This window comes from Scyliorhinus torazame, chromosome 2 (assembly GCF_047496885.1).
Source record: "Scyliorhinus torazame isolate Kashiwa2021f chromosome 2, sScyTor2.1, whole genome shotgun sequence".
NCBI classification, from domain to species: Eukaryota; Metazoa; Chordata; class Chondrichthyes; order Carcharhiniformes; family Scyliorhinidae; genus Scyliorhinus; species Scyliorhinus torazame.
In genome coordinates, this window is record NC_092708.1 from 123,657,643 (window position 1) to 123,679,491 (window position 21,849).

The 21,849-nt window shown below is 47.5% G+C and overlaps 1 protein-coding gene and 1 long non-coding RNA gene across 2 annotated transcripts; both read left to right on the plus strand.

Annotated features, from left to right (window-relative positions):
- The first annotated feature begins 725 nt into the window (after positions 1-725).
- sp9 (sp9 transcription factor) lies at positions 726-2,929 on the plus strand. Its single transcript, XM_072476314.1, has 2 exons — positions 726-867; positions 1,108-2,929. Exons 1-2 carry the CDS (start codon positions 847-849, stop codon positions 2,425-2,427), a joined length of 1,341 nt encoding a protein of 446 aa, XP_072332415.1. The 5' UTR covers positions 726-846; the 3' UTR covers positions 2,428-2,929.
- Positions 2,930-4,422: 1,493 nt separating this feature from the next.
- On the plus strand, positions 4,423-6,590 carry LOC140407789 (uncharacterized). Its single transcript, XR_011939802.1, has 3 exons — positions 4,423-4,842; positions 5,671-5,736; positions 6,452-6,590. It is a non-coding gene; the product is annotated as an uncharacterized lncRNA (long non-coding RNA).
- The last annotated feature ends 15,259 nt before the right edge of the window (positions 6,591-21,849 follow it).

The window sequence follows — 21,849 nt, forward strand, 5'->3', positions numbered from 1 at the left end:
GCTCAGACTCAAAGTAACAAAATAACGTCGTAGACACCGCAGATACAGTAAAATACACATTAATACTCCGTGGAACTATAGTAATAATTTGACGCACAAAATGAGTACCGATTCTGTAAGGAGGATGTAACATGGATTTTCCAGGATCTGCTCCAGAACGTGATCCTGAAATCATTGTCGCACAAACCCTCCTATAACCCGTCCGTCCACAGGATTGCAGAGAATGCCTCACTTCCTAATCTCACCCCCAACCCCTTACCCACATCCGTCAAAAGAAATGCCGCAAAGCAAAATGCCCCTTTAGGGCAAGATGCAGTTTTAATTGCAAAGCATACAAGTTTAGATGGCCCCTCCTCCAACCCACTCTGCCTAATCTCTTTCTTCTGCTCCTTTTGAGAATATTCAGCACATTAAAATACTTGGGGGTGCAGGAGCATGTTTTAATATTTGGCTGTGGCTCCGAATGACCGCTGAAATGCCGTGTTACAGTGGAAGTGGATCAGGATGTATTCACAATAACACCAATGTGGTGAGTTGCTGCAATGGCTGATTGACGCGTGCTGCCCAGTTTCGCTGGTGTTGCTGATGCTGTGATTGGCTGTGACCTACCCCATCGTGGCGTGCTGGGCACTCTGAATGGCTGACTGCTCGCCCTGGCCGTGTAATAAAGGGTTTGATTGGCTGAGAGCTCGGCACAGTGGCACTTCAAAGCGTGCGCTCACTACAATTAGGTCGAGTAGTCCGGAGAAGAAGGCAGTGAGTGAATAGTCATATTCCTCAACTGTGACAGCCTCCTTTCCTTTAAATTAACAGCACCGCATCAGCAAGCAGAAGGAAGAGCCAGTCATGGCAACTTCAATACTTGGGGTAAGTTTTGCAAACTTCATTTTGCACAGTTGTCTCAACTTCAAGAGCATTGCCATACTCTGTGGCACGGAGTTAATGTTTGAGTGAATTGTTAGGCAGAAGCAGAACATTCAATTATCTTTGTTTTGAATATACTTGTTTCTTAGAAGCTCTCTGGATGCTGTCTTCAGACAGTTGCGATTGTTATTGTACTGTTTCACTTTCCACCGTGTGTTACTGACATCATATTTTCATCCCCAGGAAGAACCCAGATTTGGAACCACTCCGTTAGCAATGCTGGCCGCAACTTGTAACAAGATTGGCAACACAAGCCCATTAACAACTTTGCCAGAATCCAGTGCATTTGGGAAGGGCGGATTTCACCCATGGAAACGTTCTGTCTCCAATTGTAATCTGGGGTCTGGCCTGTCAGGATTCAGCGTGGCCAACAGCCGAGCTTCGGGCGGAATCAATAACAGTTTCTCCGTGAGCAACGGTTCCGGCAACAGCGCCTTCTGTTTGGCTTCCACCTCTCCGACGTCTTCTGCTTTTGGCACCGAATACAGCCTCTTCTCCAACTCAGTCAACTCTCAAGACACGGGACAGTCAGCTTTCATATCCAAAGTCCATTCTTCCGCTGATACTCTCCAAGGAATGTACCCTCGGGTGGGGATGGCTCATCCATATGAATCCTGGTACAAATCCGGTTTCCATACAAGCATTTCCGGCGAAGTTGGGAACGGGGCATCTTCCTGGTGGGATGTTCACACTAACCCCAGCTGGCTGGAAGTCCAGAATCCCAATGGGGGTCTCCAGCCCACCCTTCATTCCGGGACCCCACAGGCTTCCTTACACTCGCAACTCAGCACTTACAACACAGACTTCTCCACTCTGAGCCACTCCGCCTTCACCTCCACCGGAATCGCTTCTACTGCTTCCCACTTGTTGTCCACTGGACAACGTCTCCTGGCCCAAGATGGTTTCAAGCCCATGATCCCATCCTACACGGATTCCACCTCGGCCGCCATCACAGCCAACTCCATGATTTCGGGTCCTTCGGGACTAGGAGGTTCGGCCAGGTCCTCCCGACGTTATTCTGGCAGAGCGACCTGCGATTGCCCTAACTGCCAGGAGGCCGAGCGCCTTGGACCTGCCGGGGCTAGCCTTCGGAGGAAGGGCCTCCATAGCTGCCACATTCCCGGATGCGGTAAGGTCTACGGCAAGACCTCTCACCTCAAGGCACACTTACGGTGGCACACTGGGGAGAGGCCCTTCGTCTGTAACTGGTTGTTCTGCGGCAAACGCTTCACCCGATCGGACGAGCTGCAGAGACACTTGAGAACCCACACGGGGGAGAAGCGCTTTGCCTGTCCCGTCTGCAACAAACGGTTTATGAGAAGCGATCACCTGAGTAAACACATCAAAACACACAGCGGCGGGGGGGGCAAAAAGGGCAGCGACAGTGACACCGACACCAGCAACTTGGAGACCCCCAGATCAGAGTCACCAGACATCCTAATGGAAGCTGTACACTCCAATAGAGCGTTCAAGGCAGCTACTCCGGTACAAAATGATTCCTAAATCTAACCACCCCCCCCAAAAAAAGGGGGGAAACAGTAGAACTTTTGTGTCCAAAATAACTATTATGTACTTGGAGTTCCAATCCCCGTACTGTCACGGAAGCTGAATCTTAAAAGGAGGTGAGCAAATGTACATCAAATGCCCGGGACTTATTTCTCCTTGTATAAGACGGTTGTTCAAAATTCTGTGTACAGAGAAAGTTCAGAATGTCCCGTGTTTTCTCTTCTCTTGTAAATGTTGGATAAAGCTATTTTGTGACCTGGTCGCATTTGATTTGGGAAGATTTTTGATTTCCATGCACTTTGTGAAAGTCGATATGTAATACATTATTGAATATTAATCTACTCATCCACATACTATATGAACAGTAAAATCTACGCCGCATATTTTAAAAGAAGTATTATATGCATCTACCTGTATAAATAAATTGTGCAAGTGCAAACATGGAACATTTCTTTGTTTTTAAATTATTCTGCTCTATATAAATCAAAACATTTGAAAATAATATAAGGGCATCTTCTAAAGTAGACCGTGAGCAATTTTGCAGCCATAAATAATGGGGTGAAGAATTGGCAATACTACTGAAGAAAGTTCGTCAAATGTCCTATCATTGCAAACCATCCAATATTTTCAGTTGCTTATTCGGTTGTATTACAGATCCACAGGAAACATGCAGCCATAACGAAACACCGAGTTATTGTAAACGATATAAATGCAAGCTTTTTCTTCGCTCTTTATATACGCTACTGATTGTTTTTACAAGAAGCTTGAATATACATGTCTAACGTACAATGCGGTTACAATGCTGTGTGAAGGCTGAGTGAGGCACAGCTGAGTTCTCTATGGAATAGGTGAGCAGTTAATACCCCGTAGCAGACATTTCATGCCTTAATGAAAAGCTTGTTAAATGTTAGTAATTTTGACTTGGAACACACAGCAGCCCCCTGTGCCTTGTATTCCCGATTAGAGATTCATGTCTTATCAAATATCCAATTAATCTCTCAGACATCATTTGTTCCCGTGAACTTTATCCGAGCTTGTCCAAGTAAAACTCTTGAGATTTCTGGTGACAATGGTCCCTTGAAGATCCATTTTAATTGTTCAAATTAACTCGATGTATTTGCATGTCAAACGCGTAATGACGGATCCATGATAAAATGTGAGCGTTTGAAAAAAAAAACTGGGGCACTCGATTTGATAACCGTGCTTTTTATGTTATGAAGGCAACTGTTCCATTGCTTTTCAAACGCAGCAAATGTATGCTAATGCTGAATTTGAAATGCTTATGTTCCCAGTCAAATGGCCCTTAAACGTTATTTGAATATCACTGGCTTGGGTATTGAAAAGGTTCAAGGATGCTCTCTGACTTCTTTGTGATTACTCACTGCAGCGTCTGAAGCAAATGAAACCAAACGAATAATAATAGGCTGAGCTCCGGCATGGGAACACGTTTGGGACCGGGATCCCATTTACCCAGACTCTTTCAAACTCTATACAGTTAAATTGACCAGAAGGTAATTATTGGAAAGAAAATAGTTTTAATTATCTTTTGTTCTCAGCTTCCACGCGTTACAACAGCAAATCTGTTGAGAGTTCCCTCAATGTTTTGAAAGCATCTGTCCCATGATTTCTTCCAAAATGATGGAACATTTACTCAGTGAGGTTTGCTAACGTGCAATAAAACGGCGAACATGCTTCATACACATGAATGTTTACAAACACAAATATTCTCTTAAAGATAAAAGTCTGCGACCAAAACCAATGCATTTTTCTAAGCAAGTAATTTTACAAATAGATTTGGCTGTTAAAATAATTGATATATGTTTTAAAAACTAACACGTCTAATCTGGATAATTGTGCATGCGACGGGTTGGTGGTGGTGGGGGGGAGGGGATAAAGTGGGCTGGAGCCTGGGGAATTGGACAGAAGTCATTGCCAGTGACTGCTTGCTGTTTTTTTTTCTGATATGCACTTCTCGGTGGGTGTTGGGCAGAAGTCAGTATTGTTTTCTATACAGAACCAATGGAGATCAAAGCAAATCATACTGGTCCGTTTCGCGACAGGCCACAGGGTTACAATCCCCAGATGAATGATCAAGGCTCAGTTCGGATTGCTTTTGCCCCTCGTAGGTCAAATAGTTGTCCATTATTTGAGACTTGACGAGAGAGAAACGGAGTGATATACGAGCAGAAGAAAGCCACGGGGTTAGAAATACTGTAAAATATTGCATACCAGAAGACACACATACACGTCTTTAGTGTGGCTAATCTAAATCAATTAGGTTTCAGATGCGCATTCTTCATTATTACTATGACTACCTATTGGCTTCAATGCCAGAACGCACAGTAAATGATGCTCACGCAAGTTAAGCGGAGGAAGAATTTTTTTTAAAGCTTCGGAAAATTGCACGGATCGGTAAGCAAAATGCAGTATTATTTTAAAATGCACACAACTCTCGCAGTTTAAGATAACCCGAATTGTCGTCGTAACACATCAATAGTGGTGGAGAATTTAATTGTGTGTAAGAGAACTTGTAAAAAATCCAGAAAGATGTCCCGGGTGTGGAGAATAGTGCGAGTGCGCTTCCCCTTTTTAAATGTGCATTGTGAAAGGGGTCTTCATTTGAAAAACGATAACGCTACAAACTCGGTGTTATCCCTGATAAATATACTTAACACATTCTCTGTTTACTAAAGAGTTTCAAGATAAATATCCACATGGTTTTTAGTATCTTGATTTCATTTGTGTGAACCGAAGCAGTAAATATAGGGAGGGCGTCACTACACAAGAGTTGTTAGCAGATGAGGATATCAACTCATAATTTTAATAATGAATTCGCTATAAATGATAAACAGATGTACGGTGAACTTTTCCCTTTATGTTTCGAATTATAAAAGCAATATTTGTACATATGCCACAATTTAAAAGTCCAAATACAACCAATGGGTATCAAAGTGCGTTTTTATAACTTGCATGTAAGTATTAACACAATTCAGGAACTTACAGTTTACTATTCACCAAAGTTGCAAATCAAGCGCAATGATCTTGAATAATTTGGAAATAAGTATTTAATGGTGAGAAATATTTGTAGATTTAAGCCGAGCACTGCAAAACATTAAACAACAATAGTTGGGCAGACTGCATGACGCCAGCTTGGGTAGAGATACAATTATTATAAACTGACTGTCTATAAAAGCAATTGGAATCTCAAATTGAGAGTCGGCTCACTCTATTTTGCTACAGTGGCCATTGGACATCAGACGTAAGAGTTGACAGCGGGTTTTTTTGGACGACAAGAAGTTCCTCCAGGTGAAGTAATTTCTGTACATTTGCAACACAAATATAGTCGCTGCAGATCTATCGACATGTAAACGCAGCCGGGGGTCGCATTGTAATAAAAAAAAGAAAGGAAACGGCTGAAATCTTCAAATGTTTGCTGACGTGTCTTTCCAACCACCCAAAGGGCAGCGATTCCTGCAAATCATGTGTTAATTATTCTGACTAACCAAATCCAGTGCGGTTAAGTCCGGTGAAGAGCCCTTTCCGTAGTTTATTTAAAATACAGCTGGATGGCCCTTTTCTCTAAACCATGACCATAGAGCGACATCTACCGTTTCGACTTTTAGCGTCTCTTTCCCCGGGATTATTTGGATTGATATTTCAACGAGTACATGTCACATACTGTATCGTATTTGACCGATTTAGTGCAGTAATGAATCAAAATATCTATTTAATGCCAGTGCTGATATTTATTATTTCTAATGTACATATATATATAACCGAAAGGAACAAAATAAGATATTATAAATGAATAATTTCACACCATTTTGTAAAAAGTAAGACGATCTGAGAAAACAAGGCTAAAATCTATGCACAAATATATAGTTTAATTAATATTTGCTTGTAGCTGTAGGGTGTAAATGTATTTGACGATAATCATGTTAGGAATTCGGATTAATCATAACACTTCTGTTTTGGTCCCCCCCCCCCCCCCCCTCGGAAATTTGGAATATTGGATGTGAAGCTGATAAACAGAACGCCGATTAAACAGGCCGTGAGTCGCTGGATGATAAAACAAATTGCGTCAAGGTGTAAGATAATTGTAATGACTGATTTTTAAGAAAATAAACGTTGACTTGTTTGTGAAACTACAAAGTAATAAAAGAGTGGCAATACCAAATCAAACCTTGGATGCCAGGTACAAAAAAGGACAGAGAAAAAAAGTGTTTCGCAGTTACTTGACTACAAACCAGAAATGTATCCTCCAGGCCATTTGAATGATATATGTTTCAAGCAGGTGTTTGCCTCCAACCTATGTCTGTTTACGAAGTGTCACATACGACAATTGAACCAGTTGTTTGCAACGAACGATGGATTAATTAAGTGACACCTTTCACTTTGATTGATGACTTTCTTACTCCATCAAAAGATTCCTGCAACATTCCACCGCACACAATAGTACCTTGTCGATTTTATAGTGACTTCAGTATTTCTAACATGCAACAAACAACGTCGTGTAAGAAGGACATACACATGGAACGCGGCACTAAGACTGAATTTAAAACAAATCTTATTTGAGTTTTTAATCCAGGACACATGGTTACAGAGTCATTTTACCACACATTGACTCTTTGCTAATTCCTGTTTAATTAGCTGACGTTCCTGTTACATGGAACAGTCGGTGCAAACTTGCTAGCAGTCGATGGTAAAGGACTTCTTATGTCGTCATATCAAAAAAAGGGGGTAGAACCATAATGCGGGTCACTTTGTCATTTAGGACTCCAATCAATATGAAAACGCAATCTTGAAATATGAAAGGAATTTAAAGCTTTCTTCCAAAATTCATATTTTGTATAGCATTTAAAAAAATGTACGCAAATAAATCCGACATGCAAATAAACCAGTTTTATAGGTTAAAAGCCAATTTCAGTTAGATAAACAAGTTTACCAAAAAAACTACATGATCAGTTCACAAGGGCACATCTAGATATTCCAAATTGTCTTTTAGTCCCTATCACAGCTTGTATGCGAAACATCAATAACTTGTGTTGATATCCAAAATGGCCATGAGATGATAAAGATTAAAAGGAAAAACGATGACAGAAAATTGATCATCTGATAATATTTTTATATGGATCGTTCCATATTTGGATTTCAAAGGGGTACATTTCAGGACCGCGTCCCTTTCAGATCAATCTGCTTGTCAATTCCACATCGATTTCAAAACACCCAGCGATCTCTTTATATTGTCAAATTTAGCCAAGATTGAATAAAACGTCAATAACTTTTTAAATCAAAACTATTACGACGAATCGATGTGGAAGGTAATTTGGAACAGCTTTATATAGAGGGTACAGGGCTTTTTTTATGAGTCTGGCCTGCAAATTGTGCTTTAATTTGGAAGCCTCCTTATGTTGCCAGTATTTTTAAATTCCCAGCTTGCTCAGGCCAGTCGTTCAATTACAGCTCTGAAAACATATGCAGGAAGATGTTAAACAGTATGATTTTTATACTTCACAATCCACTCAGTATGTAGAAAAAAACATTTTACTAAGCGCCACGGCGATACAACACACCGGCCGAAGAGGTAACCTTTAAAACAACATTCGTTACCTGAGTTTTTAATTACTGTAATTTTGCCCATTCAAATTATAAGTTGATACGTTTAACAGATGATATACAACTACCTCAATTAGCATCAAATCGTTCATAATCGAAATCTAATGAGCTATACAGTGCGTATTAATCAATGACAACATAAGTATACACTTACATAAATAATAATTTACAATTATTTATGGAATATCATTGGGGGTTTATTACAGGAACAGCTGAACTCATGTATAACAAATATTCTCCTCCATATAAGTCTGCTGAAGTGAAGAGTGAAATGAGGTGAAACATGACACAAACACCTCGTTTAAATTGTTATTTTATCTGATTTTACACTCCAGTCATACAGCCCGTTTTTCATAGCAAAAGTTCACTTTTCAAATGGTAATTACAGCTATTGGGTCTGAACAGGGCAAAAAAAACATGACGCTTAATAAGGAACATAGGTATCAATTGCAAAACGAATGCACTTATCTTTTTGCGAACCTACTATTTATAGCATTAGATTAATGAAAGCAGCATTAATATACCCTCTCCAATTTTGCCTTATGGCGGGGAATATGATCAAACATGAATGTGACGTAACGGTAAGTCTCTTCTTTATTCTTCTTCTCTGCGGGAGCATAAACACTTACTTCAAATGAATGGTTACAATCTGCAATGTCTTGGGTGAACCGATCTCCCTATTTACGACGAGTGCTATCTCTGATTGCTCTGCTAATCACGCCTCGGGGAAAAACAACATACAAGTATTTAAAATAAAAATGCAAGACGCAGACACTTTGCACGTTCAAACATGGAAACAAAAATGAAAATATAAAATAAACAACACTATAGCTATTCCAGTATATTCAAAGTAGACAGATGGAAAATAGAACGTCCCCCTTGATTTTATTAGGGTTAATGCATCGAGTTTAGGGATTAAAGAAAAATGAGTAGAAACAAATGCACCCGGCACAATATTTCAATCGCAGCAACACTTAATGTGGAAAGGTTATTCCTTCAAACGCACTTTTATCTGAAACTTTATCCTGTGGCTACTTTAGCAGTGACAATAGGGAGGATAACTAGTCCTGTACAAATTAAACATAAATAACGCGGGCTACAGCAATGTTTTAAGACTAGGGTTCGAATGTGCAACGCTTCAAAAATCACACAATACTTTCAATTGTGAAGGTAATTCGGATTTTGCGAATAACGTTTACCAAATGTTAAGTGATTTTTTTTAAGCATACCATACAAGCACAAGTTGTTTCACATCACAACAAACAGATAAGGCTGCCCTCTACTGGATAGTTATTAATGAAACAGATTTCCTTTAAAATCGAACTCATGCAGATTTAAAGGATACATACATGTACAATAAACATATGATAACGGATCGATATAAATAATTCAGTAAATATTTTATGATGTAATGGACAATGAAAGAATGGATAAATGACGGAAAGATACACAATGGACATAGGCGTGGCTTCGTATCAAGGCCATTTAAGATGGTTCAGCTGATTAAGCCGGTTGGCTGAATGAACAAGCAGACTTGGCAGGTTCCAGGGCAGTGTGAGGAGTGCAGTTAGGAAACTACAGCCTTATCAATGCTGCAGTGAAGAGAACATTCATCTGGCATCATTATTCATCAGCTTGTTTGGCAGTGAATACAACATTATAACAATTGTAGTACTGGCCTAGCAATTGAAAGGTTGTGAGATCAACTCCCTCCCCCCCCCCCCCCCGTCAATATATCTGCCTATTTATGGGTTAATACCTTTCTGTTCTTCAGAAAGAGCTGGTGTATTAACTCCATAATTAACTTAATTAATGGTACCGGCACGGGGGTCCCATGGTCCCAGGTTCGATTCCCAGCTTGGGTCACTGTGCAGAGACTGCACATTCTCCCCGTGTCTGCGTGGGTTTCCTCCAGGTGCTCTGGTTTCCTCCCACAAGTACCGAAAGACATGCTGTTAGGTAATTTGGACATTCTGAATTCTTCCTCAGTGTACCCGAACAGGCGCCAGAGTGTAGCGACTAGGGGCTTTTCACAGTAACTTCATTGCAGTGTTAATGTAAGCCTACTTGTGACAATAAAGATTATTATTAGTTATTTGTACACGTGACTCCAGTCCCATATTATGGAGTGACTTTTAATTTATGTTGCAAATACAATCACTAAAGTTCGAAGACTCATCATAAAGGGGCTGGTTTAGCACAGGGCTAAATAGCTGGCTTTTAAAGCAGATCAAGGCAGGCCAGCAGCACGGTTCAATTCCCGTACCAGCCTCCCCGAACAGGCGCCGGAATGTGGCGACTAGGGGCTTTTCACAGTAACTTCATTTGAAGCCTACTTGTGCCAATAAGCAATTTTCATTCCATTTCATTTTAATTTAAAGTCATTATGGCACCAAAGGAGGCCTTTTGGCCCATCAAGCCCAAGCCAGCTCTCTGTAGAGCAGTCTAGTCATTCCCATTTCCCTGCCTTATCTCCATATTTTATTTCCCTGCCGTGCCCATACAATTTCTTTCTGAAATACATTATTCCCACCACCTTCATAGATCGATCAAAGGTGTAAACTTGGAAGTCCCCCTGCTCCTGCACAATCTTTAAAACTGTACCATGAAGTGTATATTGTCTCTAATTATCCCTTCTGACAAAATGCATCACCTGACACTTCTCTGTACTAAATTCCATCTGCCACATGTTTGCCAATACTGCTAACCTATCTATATCCTGTTGCAGCCAATTGGTATAATCCTTACTGTTTACCAAACCTCCAAGTTTGGTATAATTGACATATCTCAAAATTGTGACCTCTATTACAGTGTTTTTCAAACTCTTCTTCCTGGGACCCACTTTTACCAGCAGGCCGACCTTTGGGACCCAAGCCAGCCGACCTTTGCGACACATGCCACCCGAACATCGTGAGCCACCATTTCCACTTGCCTTTGATGCGACAGGTGAGCCTGCTTGATCCTCACGATGTCACTTGCTTTGTCATTCAATGTTACCTTTCTGCTAAGGTCTTCAGCTGATGATTTAAGTTCTCACAGTATCCTTTGAAAGAAATCAAGAGATTTGTCCTGAAACCCGCCATACCTAGTCTTCAAATGCCTTTGAAGTTTTGAGGGTTTTAAACTTTCATTTGCCAGTACTTCCCTGCACATAACTCAGGCTTTACATCCTGATTTGCATTTGCACAATTAATGAAGCCATGCCTCAAGAAATCATCTTTGCACTGCTTTGTTCCCCATTTCAGCTTCTTTATTTTTAAAAATATGTTTATTAAAGTTTTACATTTGTACATTTGTTAGAGATAGATGAGACGCTTAAAGTTTACATGTTGTTCCTTTTCGGCATCCCACCCCCCTTGCCCCCCCCCCCCCCCCCTCGCCCCCCCCCCCCCCCCCATGACCCCCTTACCCCCATCTCCCTTTTTTCACTGTTTCAGGGTCTTATCCTGGGCCTTTACTTCACTGTGGGTGGCTGTTGGGTGTTTGTCTGTGGGCAGTGCCCTCCTTCTCCCTTTCCTCTCCCTGTTGCTTGGCCTCCCCTCCCTTCGTTTCTGCTCTTCCCATCCTGTTGTCTGCTTGCATTTTGAGGCTTCTTTTTCATGTGGCCTTGTGTTGGGCCCTCTGGTCCCTGTGTTAGTCACTCTCTGACCTTCCCTATGGCATTTCCTCCGGTCTCTCCCCTCCACTGTTTGCCCCTCTCTCATTTCAGTCTGTTCTTTGTGGTCCCAGTGGCTCCCATGCGTCCCCATCCCCCCACCCCCCGCTCTATCATTTGGCTTCGAACAGGGTCAGATGATGTGGAGTCTGTGTGGGTAGAGTTGAGGAACCACAAAGATAAAAAACCCATAATGGGAGTTATGTACAGGCCTCCTAACAGTGGTCAGGACCAGGGGCACAAAATGCACCACAAAATAGAAAGGGCATGTCAGAAAGGCAAGTCACAGTGATCAAGGGGGACTTTAATATGCAGGTGGACTGGGTAAATAATGCTGCCAGTGGACCCAAGGAAAGGGAATTCATTGAATGTTTACAGGAGGGCTTTTGGAACAGCTTGTGATGGAGCCCACGAGGGAACAGGCCATTCTGGACTTAGTGTTATGTAATGAGTCAGACTTGATAAAAGATCTTAAAGTAAGGGAACACTTAGGAGGCAGTGATCATAATATGGTAGAATTCAGTCTGCAATTTGAAAGAAAGAAGGTAGAATCAGATGTAAAGGTGTTACAGTTAAATAAAGGTAACTACAGGGGCATGAGGGAGGAACTGACGAAAATCGACTGGGAGCAGAGCCTAGTGGGAAAGACAGTAGAACAGCAATGGCAGGAGTTTCTGGGAGTAATTGAGGACACAGTACAGAAGTTCATCCCAAAGAAAAGAAAGGTTATCAGAGGGGGGATTAGGCAGCCATGGCTGACAAAGGAAGTCAGGGAATGCATCAAAGCAAAAGAGAAAGCCTATAATGTGGCAAAGAGTAGTGGGAAGTCAGAAGATTGGGAAGGCTACAAAAACAAACAGAGGGTAACAAAGAGAGAAATAAGGAAAGAGAGGATCAAATATGAAGGTAGGCTAGCCAGTAACATTAGGAATGATAGTAAAAGTTTATTTAAATACATTAAAAACAAACGGGAGGCAAAAGTAGACATTGGGCCGCTCCAAAATGACGCTGGTAATCTAGTGATGGGAGACAAGGAAATAGCTGAGGAACCAAATAAGTACTTTGCGTCAGTCTTCACAGTAGAAGACATGAGTAATATCCCAACAATTCAGGAGAGTCAGGGGGCAGAGTTGACTATGGTAGCCATCACAAAGGAGAAAGTGCTAGAGAAACTAAGAGGTCTAAAAATTGATAAATCTCCGGGCCCAGATGGGCTACATCCTCGAGTTCTAAAGGAGATAGCTGAAGAAATAGTGGAGGCGTTAGTTATGATCTTTCAAAAGTCACTGGAGTCAGGGAAAGTCCCAGAGGATTGGAAATTCGCTGTTGTAACCCCTCCTGTTCAAGAAGGGAACAAGAAAAAAGATGGAAAATTATAGGCCAATTATCCTAACCTTGGTTGTTGGCAAGATTCTAGAATCCATCGTTAAGGATGAGATTTCTAAATTCTTGGAAGTGCAGGGTCGGATTAGGACAAGTCAGCATGGATTTAGTAAGGGGAGGTCGTGCCTGACAAACCTGTTAGAGTTCTTTGAAGAGATAACAAATAGGTTAGACCAAGGAGAGCCAATGGATGTTATCTATCTTGACTTCCAAAAGGCCTTTGATAAGGTGCGTCACGGGAGACTGCTGAGTAAAATAAGGGCCCATGGTATTCGAGGCAAGGTACTAACATGGATTGACGATTGGCTGTCAGGCAGAAGGCAGAGAGTTGGGATAAAAGGGTTCTTTTTCGGAATGGCAACCGGTGACGAGTGGTGTCCCACAGGGTTCAGTTTTGGGGCCACAGCTGTTCTCTTTATATATTAACAATCTAGATGACGGGACTGGAGGCATTCTGGGTAAGTTTGCCGATGATACAAAGATAGGTGGAGGGGCAGGTAGTATTGAGGAGGTGGGGAGGCTGCAGAAAGATTTAGACAGTTTAGGAGAGTGGTCCAAGAAATAGCTGATGAAATTCAACGTGGGCAAGTGCGAGGTCTTGCACTTTGGAAAAAAGAATAGAGGCATGGACTATTTTCTAAACGGTGACAAAATTCATAATGCTGAAGTGCAAAGGGACTTGGGAGTCCTAGTCCAGGATTCTCTAAAGGTAAACTTGCAGGTTGAGTCCGTAATTAAGAAAGCAAATGCAATGTTGTCATTTATCTCAAGAAGCTTGGAATATGAAAGCAGGGATGTACTTATGAAGCTTTATAAAGCATTAGTTAGGCCCCATTTAGAATACTGTGAGCAATTTTGGGCCCCACACCTCAGGAAGGACATACTGGCACTGGAGCGGTTCCAGCGGAGATTCACACGGATGATCCCAGGAATGGTAGGCCTAACATACGATGAACGTCTGAGGATCCTGGGACTATATTCATTGGAGTTTAGGAGGTTGAGGGGAGATCTAATAGAAACTTACAGGATAATGAATGGCTTAGATAGGGTGGACGTAGGGAAGTTGTTTCCATTAGCAGGGGAGACTAGGACCCGGGGGCACAGCCTTCGAATAAAAGGGAGTCACTTTAGAACAGAGATGAGGAGAAATTTCTTCAGCCAGAGAGTGGTGGGTCTGTGGAATTCATTGCCACAGAGGGCGGTGGAGGCCGGGACGTTGAGTGTCTTTAAGACAGAAGTTGATAAATTCTTGATTTCTCGAGGAATTAAGGGCTATGGAGAGAGAGCGGGTAAATGGAGTTGAAATCAGCCATGATTGAATGGTGGAGTGGACTCGATGGGCCGAATGACATTACATCCGCTCCTATGGTCTGATGGTCTGAGGTCTTGGAACAGGTTGGTGGATGGCCCCCATGCTTTGTGGAAGCCATCTTCAGATCCTCGGATGGTGTACCAGGTGGAGAAATCCGATAGGTCTGCCAGCCAGACTGCAGCTGTGGGTGGTGCTGCTGATCGCCAGCCGAGCAGGGCGGTTAGTGTCAGCCCTCTTCCCTAAGTGTATTTCAGCTTCTTCTGAATGGGTTGTTCATCAGAGGCTCTGGAGCTCACACGAGCACTGCTTTGTCCTGCTGTGGACTCTCCTGGGGAGCTCTCTCCAGCAGATTCAGTTGTGAGATCCTGGCCTGTTTGTGTCTGTCGCCCTCTCTTCCTTATTACAAATTGATCCATTTTCAGTTCGTCACACAGTCCTGTTGCTTGCTGTCAGCTACAAAACGGAGAAATCTCTCCTCTATGATCTTGCGCCAAAGCATGGACCACGTGATGTCAGTGTATGTGGCAGGTGCATGACTTGCTCTCCACCGTCGCTTCTGGCGGGAAGACTCTGCCACTTAAAAAAATTAAATTTGGTCCTGGGACAGCACACTGACAGCAGGAGGAGATGGTACTGGGGCAGCGCGCTGAGATCAGGAGGAGATGGTATGGGACAGCGCGCTGACGTCAGGAGGAGATGGTACTGCGACAGCGCGCTGACATCAGGAGGAGATGGTACTGGGACAGCGTGGTGACGTCAGGAGGAGATGGTACTGGAACAGCCCGCTGACATCAGGACGAGATGGTACTGGGACAGTGCGCTGACGTCAGGAGGAGATGGTACTGGGACAGTGCGCTGACATCAGGAGGAGATGGTACTGGGACAGCGCGCTGATGTCAGGAGGAGATGGTACTGGGACAGTGCGCTGACATCAGGAGGAGATGGTACTGGGTCAGCGCGCTTATGTCAGGAGAAGATGGTACTGGGATAGCGCGCTGACATCAGGAGGAGATGGTACTGGGGCAGCGCGCTGACATCAGGAGGAGGTGGTACTGGGACAGCGCGCTGACGTCAGGAGGAGATGGTACTGGGGCAGCGCGCTGACATCAGGAGGAGATGGTACAGCGACAGCGCGCTGACATCAGGAGGAGATGGTACTGGGACAGCGCGCTGATGTCAGGGGTTGATGGTACTGGGACAGCGCGCTGAAATCAGGAGGAGATGGTACTGGGACTGCGCGCTGACGTCAGGAGGAGATGGTACTGGGACAGCGCGCTGATGTCAGGAGGAGTTGGTACTGGGACAGCGCGCTGACATCAGGAGGAGATGGCACTGGGACAGCGCGCTGACATCAGGAGGAGATGGTACTGGGACAACGCGCTGAGATCAGGAGGAGATGGTACTGGGACAATGCGCTGATGTCAGGAGGAGATGGTACTGGGACAGTGCGCTGATGTCAGGAGGAGATGGTACTGGGACTGCGCGCTGATGTCAGGAGGAGATGGTACTGGGACAGTGCGCTGATAACAAGAGGAGGTGGTACTGGGACAGCGCGCTGACATCAGGAGGAGATGGTACTGGGGCAGGGCGCTGACATCAGGAGGAGATGGTCCTGGGGCAGCGCGCTGACGTCAGGAGGAAATGGTATGGGACAGTGCGCTGACATCAGGTGGAGATGGTACTGGGACAGGCGCTGACATCAGGAGGAGATGGTACTGGAACAGCCCGCTGATATCAGGAGGAGATGGTACTGGGACAGTGCGCTGACATCAGGAGGAGATGTTACTGGGACAGGGCGCTGACGTCAGGAGGAGTTGGTACTGGGACAGCGCGCTGACGTCAGGAGGACATGGTACTGGGACAGCCCGCTGACATCAGGAGGAGATGGTACTGGGACAGTGCGCTGACATCAGGAGGAGATGGTACTGGGACAGTGCGCTGACATCAGGAGGAGATGGTACTGGGGCAGTGCGCTGATGTCAGGAGGAGATGGTACTGGGACAGCGCGCTGACGTCAGGAGGAGATGGTATGGAACAGCCCGCTGACATCAGGAGGAGATGGTACTGGGACAGGCGCTGACATCAGGAGGAGATGGTACTGGGACAGCGCGCTGACGTCAGGAGGAGATGGTACTGGGACAGCGCGCTGATGGCAGGAGGAGATGTTACTGGGACAGGCGCTGACATCAGGAGGAGATGGTACTGGGACAGGCGCTGACATCAGGAGGAGATGGTACTGGGACAGCGCGCTGACGTCAGGAGGAGATGGTACTGGGACAGCGCGCTGACGTCAGGAGGAGATGGTACTGGGACAGACGCTGACATCAGGAGGAGATGGTACTGGGACAGCGCGCTGACGTCAGGAGGAGATGGTACTGGGACAGCATGCTGATGTCATGAGGAGGTGGTACTGGGACAGCGCGCTGACATCAGGAGGAGATGGTACAGGGACAGCGCGCTGACGTCAGGGGGAGATGGTATGGGACAGCGCGCTGACATCAGGAGGAGATGGTACTGGAACAGCCCGCTGACATCAGGAGGAGATGGTACTGGAACAGCGCACTGACATCAGGAGGAGATGGTACTGGGGCAGCGCGCTGACATCAGGAGATGGTACTGGGACAGGGCGCTGACGTCAGGAGGAGATGGTACTGGGACAGTGCGCTGACGTCAGGAGGAGATGGTACTGGGACAGTGCGCTGACATCAGGAGGAGATGGTACTGGGACAGCGCGCTGATGTCAGGAGGAGATGGTACTGGGAAAGCGTGCTGACGTCAGGAGGAGATGGTACTGGGGCAGCGCGCTGACGTCAGGAGGAGATGGTACTGGGACAGTGCTCTGACATCAGGAGGAGATGGTACTGGGACAGCGCACTGACGTCAGGAGAAGATGGTACTGGGACAGCACGCTGACATCAGGAGGAGATGGTACTGGGGCAGCGCGCTGACGTCAGGAGGAGGTGGTACTGGGACAGCGCGCTGACGTCAGGAGGAGATGGTACTGGCGCAGCGCGCTGACATCAGGAGGAGATGGTACTGCGACAGCGCGCTGACATCAGGAGGAGATGGTACTGGGACAGCGCGCTGATGTCAGGGGTAGATGGTACTGGGCCAGCGCGCTCACATCAGGAGGAGATGGTACTGGGACTGCGCGCTGACGTCAGGAGAAGATGGTACTGGGACTGTGCGCTGATGTCAGGAGGAGTTGGTACTGGGACAGCGCGCTGACATCAGGAGGAGACGGCACTGGGACAGCGCGCTGACATCAGGAGGAGATGGTACTGGGACAACGCGCTGATGTCAGGAGGAGATGGTACTGGGACAGCGCGCTGACATCAGGAGGAGATGGTACTGGTACAACGCGCTGATGTCAGGAGGAGATTGTACTGGGACAGCGCGCTGATGTCAGGAGGAGATGGTACTGGGACAACGCGCTGATGTCAGGAGGAGATGGTACTGGGACAGCGCGCTGATGTCAGGAGGAGATGGTACTGGGACAGTGCGCTGATATCAAGAGGAGATGGTACTGGGACAGCGCGCTGACATCAGGAGGAGATGGTACTGGGGCAGCGCGCTGATTTCAGGAGGAGATGGTACTGGAACAGCCCGCTGACATCAGGGGGAGATGGTACTGGGGCAGCGCGCTGACATCAGGAGGAGACGGTACTGGGACAGCGCGTTGACGTCAGGAGGAGATGGTACTGGGACAGCGCGCTGACATCAGGAGGAGATGGGACTGGGGCAGCGCAATGACATCAGGAGGAGATGGTACTGGGACAGCGCGCTGCCATCAGGAGGAGATTGTACTGGGACAGTGCGCTGACATCAGGAGGAGAAGGTACTGGGACAGTGCGCTGATGTCAGAAGGAGATGGTATTGGGACAGCGCGCTGATGTCAGGAGGAGATGGTATGGAACAGCGCGCTGACATCAGGAGGAGATGGTAGTGGGACAGGCGCTGACATCAGGAGGAGATGGTACTGGGACAGCGCGCTGACGTCAGGAGGAGATCGTACTGGGACAGCGCGCTGACGTCAGGAGGAGATGGTACTGCGACAGGCGCTGACATCAGGAGGAGATGGTACTGGGACAGGCGCTGACATCAGGAGGAGATGGTACTGGGACAGCGCGCTGACGTCAGAAGGAGATGGTGTGTGACAGCGTGCTGACATCAGGAGGAGATGGTACTGGGACAGTGCGCTGATGTAAGGGGAGATGGTACTGCGGCAGTGTGCTGACATCAGGAGGAGATTGTACTGGGACAGTGCGCTGATGTCAGGAGGAGATGGTACTGGGACAGCGCGCTGATGTCAGTGGGAGATGGTACAGGGACAACGCGCTGATGTCAGGAGGAGATGGTACTGGGACAGCGTGCTGACATCAGGAGGAGATGGTAATGGGACAGCGTGCTGACATCAGGAGGAGATGGTACTGGAACAGCGTGCTGACATCAGGAGGAGATGGTACTGGGGCAGCGCGCTGACGTCAGGAGGAGATGGTATGGGACAGCGCGCTGACATCAGGAGGAGATGGTACTGGGACAGTGCGCTGACGTCAGGAGGAGATGGTACTGGGACAGCGCGCTGACATCAGGAGGAGATGGTACTGGAACAGCCTGCTGACATCAGGAGGAGATGGTACTGGGACAGTGCGCTGACGTCAGGAGGAGATGGTACTGGGACAGCGCGCTGACATCAGGAGGAGATGGTACTGGGACAGAGCGCTGATGTCAGGAGGAGATGGTACTGGGACAGCGGGCTGACGTCAGGAGGAGATGGTACTGGGGTAACGCGCTGACGTCAGGAGGAGATGGTACTGGAACAGCCCACTGACATCAGGAGGAGATGGTACTGGGGCAGTGCTCTGATGTCAGGATGAGATGGCACTGGGGCAGCCCGCTGACATCAGGAGGAGATGGTACTGGGGCAGCGCGCTGACATCAGGAGGAGATGGTACTGGGACAGCGCGTTGACGTCAGGAGGAGATGGTACGGGGACAGCGCGCTGACATCAGGAGGAGATGGTACTGGGGCAGCGCAATGAGATCAGGAGGAGATGGTACTGGGACAGCGCGCTGACATCAGGAGGAGATTGTACTGGGACAGTGCGCTGACATCAGGAGGAGATGGTACTGGGGCAGCGCACTGACATCAGGAAGAGATGGGACTGGGACAGTGCGCTGATGTCAGGAGGAGATGGTACTGGGACAGCGGGCTGATGACAGGAGGAGATGGTACTGGGGCAGCCCGCTGACATCAGGAGGAGATGGCACTTGGACAGCGCGCTGGCATCAGGAGGAGATGGTAGTGAGATAGCGCGCTGACATCAGGAGGAGATGGTACTGGGACAGTGCGCTGACGTCAGGAGGAGATGGTACTGGGACAGTGCGCTGACATCAGGAGGAGATGGTACTGGGGCAGCGCGCTGATGTCAGGAGGAGATTGTACTGGAACAGCGCGCTGACATCAGAGATGGTACTGGGACAGTGCGCTGACGTCAGGTGGAGATGGTACTGGGGCAGCGCGCTGATGTCAGGAGGAGATTGTACTGGGACAGCGCGCTGACATCAGAGATGGTACTGGGACAGTGCGCTGACGTCAGGAGGAGATGGTACTGGGGCAGCGCGCTGACATCATGAAGAGATGGTACTGGGGCAGCGTTTGACATCAGGAGCAGATGGTACTGGAACAGCGCGCTGACATCAGGAGGAGATGGTACTGGGACAGCGCGCTGACATCAGGAGGAGATGGTACTGGGACAGGGCGCTGACGTCAGCATGAGATGGTACTGGGACAGCGCGCTGACGTCTGGAGGGCATGGTACTGGGACACCCCGCTGACATCAGGAGGAGATGGTACTGGGACAGCGTGCTGACATCAGGAGGAGATGGTACTGGAACAGCCCGCTGACATCAGAGATGGTACTGGGACAGTGTGCTGACGTTAGGAGGAGATGGTACTGAGGCAGCGCGCTGACATCAGGGGGAGATGGTACTGGGGCAGCGTTTGACATCAGGAGGAGATGGTACTGGGACAGCGCGCTGACATCAGGAGGAGATGGTACTGGGACAGGGCGCTGACGTCTGGAGGAGATGGTACTGGGACAGCGCGCTGACATCAGGAGGAGATGGTACTGGGACAGTGCGCTGACGTCAGGAGGAGATGGTACTGAGACAGCGCGCTGACGTCAGGAGGAGATGGTACTGGGGCAGCGGTTGACATCAGGAGATGGTACTGGGACAGCGCGCTGACATCAGGAGGAGATGGTACTGGGACAGCATGCTGACATCAGGAGGAGATGGTACTGGGACAGCGCGCTGACATCAGGAGGAGATGGTACTGGGACAGCGCTCTGACATCAGGAGGAGATGGTACTGGGACAGCGCGCTGACATCAGGAGGAGATGGTACTGGGACAGCGCGCTGACATCAGGAGGAGATGTTACTGGGACAGTGCGGTGATGTCAGGAGGAGATGGTACTCGGACAAAGCGCTGACGTCAGGAGGAGATGGTATGGAACAGCGTGCTGACATCAGGAGGAGATTGTACTGGGACAGGCGCTGATCTCAGGAGGAGATGGTACTGGGACAGCGCGCTGACGTCAGGAGGAGATGGTACTGGGACAGCGTGCTGACGTCAGGAGGAGATGATACTGGGACAGGCGCTGACATCAGAAGGAGATGGTACTGGGACAGCGTGCTGACGTCAGGAGGAGATGGTACTGGGACAGCGCGCTGACGTCAGGAGGTGATGGTGCTGGGACAGCGCGCTGACGTCAGGAGGAGATGGTGCTGGGACAGCGCGCTGATGTCAGGAGGAGATTGTACTCGGACAGCGCGCTGACGTCAGGAGGAGATGGTACTGGGACAGCGTGCTGACGTCAGGAGGAGATGGTACTGGGACAGCGCGCTGACGTCAGGAGGTGATGGTGCTGGGACAGCGCGCTGACGTCAGGAGGTGATGGTGCTGGGACAGCGTGCTGACGTCAGGAGGAGATGGTACTGGGGCAGCGCGCTGACGTCAGGAGGAGATGGTACTGGGACAGCGCGCTGACGTCAGGAGGTGATGGTACTGGGACAGGCGCTGATATCAGGGGGACATAGTACTGGGACAGGCGCTGATCTCAGGAGGAAATGGTACTGGGACAGCGCGCTGACGTCAGGAGGAGATGGTAGTGGAACAGCCCGCTGACATCAGAAGGAGATGGTATGGGACAGCGCGCTGACATCAGGAGGAGATGGTACTGGAACAGCCCGCTGACATCAGGAGGAGATGTTACTGGGACAGGGCGCTGACGTCAGCATGAGATGGTACTGGGACAGCGCGCTGACGTCTGGAGGACATGGTACTGGGACACCCCGCTGACATCAGGAGGAGATGGTACTGGGACAGCGCGCTGACGTCTGGAGGAGATGGTACTGGAACAGCCCGCTGACATCAGGAGGAGATGGTACTG

Excerpts from the sequence above, each read along its gene's own strand:
- sp9 (XM_072476314.1), top strand. The coding sequence starts at position 847 with ATGGCAACTTCAATACTTGGG. Across the intron at positions 868-1,107 it reads TGGCAACTTCAATACTTGGG|GAAGAACCCAGATTTGGAAC; the intron begins GTAAGTTTTGCA and ends TTTCATCCCCAG.